This window comes from Myotis daubentonii, chromosome X (assembly GCF_963259705.1).
Source record: "Myotis daubentonii chromosome X, mMyoDau2.1, whole genome shotgun sequence".
Lineage (NCBI taxonomy): Eukaryota > Metazoa > Chordata > Mammalia > Chiroptera > Vespertilionidae > Myotis > Myotis daubentonii.
This window is the reverse complement of record NC_081861.1, coordinates 41,955,050-41,961,049: the sequence shown is the minus strand read 5'-3', so window position 1 is coordinate 41,961,049 and position 6,000 is coordinate 41,955,050. Positions and strand designations below refer to the sequence as shown.

Below are 6,000 nucleotides of genomic sequence, written 5' to 3'. Positions count from 1 at the left end.
CACAATCCCTTCTCATTAAGCAAATGGATCTTTTTGAAGATCCGGGAAACTGACTTTATAATTTAGACATATCTGGCATTATTCCTGTGGGAATGAAGAAGAGCCAATTAGCATCTGCCATGAACCAGTTCCTCAAAGACAACCAGCAATGAGTTTTGACCAATGAGGTTAGATCTGGTCAAATCATTTTTTTCCCTTGAATGAGTCATTAATATGAATTAATCCAAGCTGTTCAGTGCTCTCAGTTCTGCTCATTTGAATCTTGCTATGGCAAAAAAGTGGGAGTATTTAATAAAAGGAAGTCAAATCAGACAACAATGAGATTCTTCAGACCAAAATGACATTAAATGTTTTTTTATTGAACAAAAAGATAAAACATGGAAGTTGAATTCACTGAGCAAAAGCAGCTTGCCAGGTGAAGCTGCTTTACTTTGTGCTAAATAACCTTATGAACTGAGAGTATACAGAATACATACAATATGGAAGTTACCTCAACAGCAAAGGAGAAGGTGTAATTTACAGTTTTGGAAGGTAAAATTGGGTCAAGTGACAGATTTTTTTTTGCTCAAAATTTCCAGCCATCATCCACTTAATTCAACATGACTCTACATATGTGCATTCAGTATGTACATACTGAATTCCCATCTTAATGGAAGCTTCTTTCTTAAACAAATTTATTTTTTTACATTTATTTGACATGCCATTCAATTTCTAAAGTTTTGCATTTGATATTTCTATGTGTGTGGATGTATTTATACACACTTTAAAAACTCCCAAACCTTGTTTATAATTAGAGGGGCATGCTGCATTTTAAAAATTAATATTGGTGAATTTCAGTTACTCTTTCTCCTGTGTGTCTAAGAAACATTATATATTCTCAATGCACCCACACAGACAGGTGGGTTGACAGATATGTCAAAAATGCTTTATGAAAAGAGGGAGGTAGCTCATGCGAGTTGGCAACCTTTGTCTATTGTTTCTGTTGGAGCAGGCTGCCTCCCTTTGACACTCAGATGAAAGGAAAACTTTTTACTTGAAGCCTAGTTAGCACAGTTGTATATTTACTACAATCCACCTTCAATGTGATTTATTGGGCTTTCTAATGTAAGATGACAAATACCTCATACCCAGTACACAGCATCAAAAAAGCACTGAAGAAACATTTTAAAGACAATAACTTTTTTTTCTTTTTGTATGTTAAACATCAGCTTCTATGGAGTACATTTCCAGAATGGTTTTTGTTACCACTTTATAAACACTCTAAGCCAAACAAACAGCACAAATAACATCAATGTTGTCTTTTTTCCAATATCTGCATCAATTACTGGAGGCTAATCCTAACATACACTATTTAAGAGGGGGCAGCAAAAGAAGAGAATCATGACACATTGCAAAGATAGGACTACAGCATCTTAGTTGTAGGGGTGATCTTAAGGTGCAGAAAGAGGGGACTCTCTAGAAGGTGATGGTGTGGTTTCTTCAGGTGGAAAAACTGTGAGTGTGCAAGCTCGGATGCCACCAAGGGACTCTGGGAGATCAAAAACCTTATGCCATTCATCTTTATCTGGATCATATTTCTGCACTATCTCTACCATACAACGATTATTCCAGGAATACCCACCAACCACATAGATTTTATTTTCAAAGACAGCGACCCCAACATCACTCTGCCCTCTTAACATGGCAGCAATTGGGGTCCACTGGTCAAGGATAGGTGAGTAGTATTCACAGCTTAGGACATCATCATAATCACTTGTTCCTCTGAAGTGATTGCCACCAATGACATAGAGCCTTTCTCCAACTGTACACATGCAATGCAGACCTCTGACGGTGGTCATTGGCGCCTTCTGAATCCATTTGTCAGTATCGGGGTCAAAGCACATGAGCTCCTTTTGGAAAGTGTCATGAGTAATTCCTCCTAAATAATGGAAACAATAGACATGAGGTAAACAACTATAAACATTCAAAAGTAAATAAAAGGCTCTCTGTCATCGATAATTAACTTCTAGCCTCAGTTATGACATTTTATAGCTTATGAATAGTATTCTTATAAATGTCTGTCATCTCTATATACTTTCCCTGGATTAAAAAGAAAATAACATTTTCATCTTCTTAAAGAGCAAAAATATAGTTTATATTATTGCAATGACTTTGTAAAATAGAGACCCATGGGATTTAAGAGGCTTTACTGAATGAAAAAAAAACAAAAAAAGTTGTCCCTTTTAGAGTTGGGTCTGCAGTATATTCCAACTACAAAGCATTATTCACTCCTAATGCTTTTAGCAGGCACCCTCTGGGGGCAGAGCACAGGGCTGGGGCATTTAAATTCTAGGTGCCCATTTCCTCACTTGCTAAATAAAAACATGTACGCTAATTATTTCATTAGGTCTGTGACTATGACTACAAATTGAAATAAATCAAAATGCTTTGGAAAAGTTGAAAGTGTTGTGCAAATGTACAAGCTTATAAGAATGTTCAGAATTATTTGTTTCTGTAGAGTTGTTGGTAGGTGGGCTGAGGGTGGTTAATGACACGTTCTATCAGCATGGACATTTACAAAGTTAAAAAATTAGCTTAATATATATGGAATTTTGTATGTGCAATAATTGGTCACTGATCAATTGAATTGATATCATCTACAAAGTGTATTCTTAGATCACAAGTAAACCAGTCTTTACAATAAAAGAATCACATTGTATGTTCTGAAGATTAGGGAGAGAAATAAACTAATTTTCAGCTATATCATATCAAAGCTCCACTATCTGGTGGTCAGATGGAAATCACTACTTTTGTCTTTTGTTTTTTTAAAATTTATTTTTGGACTTTACAGAATTATCAGAAGGCAAAACAGTGTTCTTTGGTTTGAAAACTCAGCTATGGTTCCTATCTTACTCTTGATTATGAAGGCCATGTATGCAATATATGCTAGTTATGCCAAATCACCACTAGAACAATCCAGATGTCATTTTCCTCAGAGGATTTGGAGCTCTCATAATGGCATGGCATCTACACACAGAAAATAGATAGGTGTTATAAATGATTTGATTAGTGGAGGGTATGATTTTCTGGATGACTCAATATAAGACATCTCATAGTTACTCATAAATTTAACACTAAAAACCTGCCAATCTCGCCCTGGCCGGCTTGGCTCAGTGGATAAAGCGTCGGCCTGTGGACTGTAAGGGTCCCGGGTTCGATTCCAGCCAAGGGCACATGCCTGGGTTACGGGCTCGATCCTCAGTGCGGGGTGTGCAGGAGGCAGCCGATCAATGATTCTCTCTCATCATTGATGTTTCTATCTCTCTCTCCTCCCTTTCTCTCTGAAATCAATAAAGAAATATATTTAAAACAAAACAAAACAAAAAAACCTGCCAATCTCACAATCCAGGTCTTTCCCTTATCCTTCTTGATTGCAGATTTCATAGGGCAATGTTCAGAGACTCAGAGTACAAACATCACCTGAACACCTTTGTTCTCATAATGTAACTGCTGGCCTGGCACTGCAGGCCCTCAGAAGGAGGGCACATTGTCTGAGGCAGTGGTCAGCAAACTGTGGCTCGCGAGCCATATGCAGCTCTTTGGCCCCTTGAGTGTGGCTCTTCCACAAAATACCGACTTCTGCACATGGGCCACGAAGTTTCAATCGCACTGTACGTGTGCACCCGCACGTGGTATTTTGTGGAAGAGCCACACTCAAGGGACCAAAGAGCCATATGTGGCTCACAAGCCCCAGTTTTCTGACCACTGGGAGGTAATCTGTGTCATAGCCAAATGATAAGAACCTGTCTAACAAAAGAAAATTTCAATACCAGAGGTGAACATTACATTAAAATAGACTCTTTTCTAAATTCTACAGAAGAATGATTTAAATACCAACAGTTTGAGAATGAAAGTTGTAATGGGGACACTAAGCGAACTGTAGCTGGTTCAGAATTTTTTATTAGAAAAATATATGTGTGTGTGGCCAAAATACATTTATCTTCTAAAATCAGCATAAATTATATTTTTATTTTCCATTTTCTGGATTATTTTATTAAAATTATATAGAAATATAATGACAGTTAAAAGTTTATGTATTGCTCTAACCGGTTTGGCTCAGTGAATAGAGCATCGGCCTGCAGACTGAAAGGTCCCAGGTTCGGTTCCGGTCAAGGGCATGTACCTTGGTTGCAGGCAACATCCCCAGTAGGGAGTGTGCAGGAGGCAGCTGATCGATGTTTCTCTCTCATCGATGTTTCTAACTCTCTATCCCTCTCCCTTCCTCTCTGTAAAAAAATCAATAAAATATATTTTTTTAAAAGTTTATGTATTGTATTAATAGGACTTGAATCATCAGTGCTTACCTGAAATATACATTACTCCTCCATACACAGTTCCAGCATGGCCATAGTGGGGCTCACTCATTTTGGCAACATAGGTCCATTCATTTGTTCTTGGATTATAACATTCTACTGTAGCTGTTGTTTAAAAAAAATGAAGAAAATAATTCATAATTTCAAATTTTACAATTAATTATTTTTAGGTGGAAGAATAATAATATCCAATTAACTGAAACATATCTATTATAGGTATGAGATATTCTTTGGGGGTCTCATCTTAATTACTGATATTATATTAATAATTTGAACCATTACTACATGTTACATTAGACTAGATACTTAGTGTAATAATCTAACACATTTCTGTCACTGCAGAAATTACTAGGATTTCTTTTCTTGTATATTTGTAATTTGACATTTCTCCCAATTTAAAAAATGTGAGAAGAAAATAATCATAAGGGGAAAAAATTCAATTCTAGGCCCCCGTGTTTATATACCATATAGAAAAAAAGGTTAATAGATATAAAGCAAAATTGTAAGTTGAGAATAAAAGTATGCACACTGCTTGGTATATGTTCTCGTGCTTATTGCTTTATTTCATATCCAGGCTACAAAATGGACACTGACAATAATTTATCTACAACTATACATTAAAGCCAATAGTTTGTATATACCCAACACTGTTGCAGCCAATACTGCTCTTAACTTGAAAATGATTTGCAGCATAATATGAAGTTAAGCTTTTTATTAGTGATACTTCCTCTCAGTAATAAATTTATAAATTTTAACAAAATATTTTAGAAAAGTGACCTCAACTTATTTAAATATCAATTTGTTATAAACTCAAAAATAGAACAATGACAATCCAGACAAATAGAAAACATGAGCCTTTTTTAAAAGCACAGAGTCTAGATTGACTTGAAAAGTTTATACAATTTATTGCAGATACTGCCAGTTGCTAACCCGAGTTCTTCTCTCCCTTAACCCTGCTTTCTTACTAACAGAACCATAACACTCTCAGGGAAGCACTGTGCCAAATTTAAAATAAAATTCAACTTGTGAGGTCCCCTTCAAGCTGGAGATGACCATATAATATAGTTCTAGACAATGAAATGGAAGCGGAAGTCTGAGTGGAGCTATTTGATCAAGCCACTGGAATAAGGTTTTGCTACTCGCAGCCAAATGAAATTCTAACTGATGAATCATCCTTTGAACAAGGTTTCCTATTTAAGAAATAACATGGCAAAACTGGAGAGAAATTGAAAGAGAGTACTTTTCTACTCTATTCAATACTTTCATTTCTTCATCAAATTCACTATGTGAAGTACTTAATTCTCCTCTAACACCTTTTACTAATTTCCCTTTCACTTAGTTTAGATTTGAGTTTTCAGTCTCACTCCAAAGGCTTTTACAATTCTCATTCTGATCTATTCCCTTGTTAGTTTTGTTCTCTGCTTCGAGCTTGAACCCTTAACAACTCTATTTCTTCTAAACCCTTCCATAAAGTAGCAAAATCTTTCCCCCAAATAAGATGGGGGGACTTTTTCACAATTAATAATGAGCTAAAACTGCCACATATTGCAGTACTGTTTTGACTAATTCCAGTTACTGATGTCTTTAAATGTGCATTTCCATTTGCCTTTAGCATGATTTGCACCTACTTGACAAGCAAACTCCTACT

The 6,000-nt window shown here is 36.0% G+C and overlaps 1 protein-coding gene across 12 annotated transcripts in view; it reads right to left on the bottom strand.

The window, feature by feature from the left end:
* Nucleotides 1-338: 338 nt before the first annotated feature.
* The window catches only part of KLHL13 (kelch like family member 13), a 462,679-nt gene continuing 457,017 nt past the window's right edge, over nucleotides 339-6,000 (bottom strand). For all 12 annotated transcript variants that reach the window (XM_059679895.1, XM_059679896.1, XM_059679893.1 and 9 more), the window contains 2 exons: nucleotides 4,344-4,457; nucleotides 339-1,918 (listed from right to left, as the gene is read on the bottom strand). In XM_059679895.1, coding sequence (XP_059535878.1) covers nucleotides 1,431-1,918; nucleotides 4,344-4,457 — 602 coding nt within the window. In that variant the 3' untranslated portion in view covers nucleotides 339-1,430. The remainder of the gene's footprint in view (nucleotides 1,919-4,343; nucleotides 4,458-6,000) is intronic.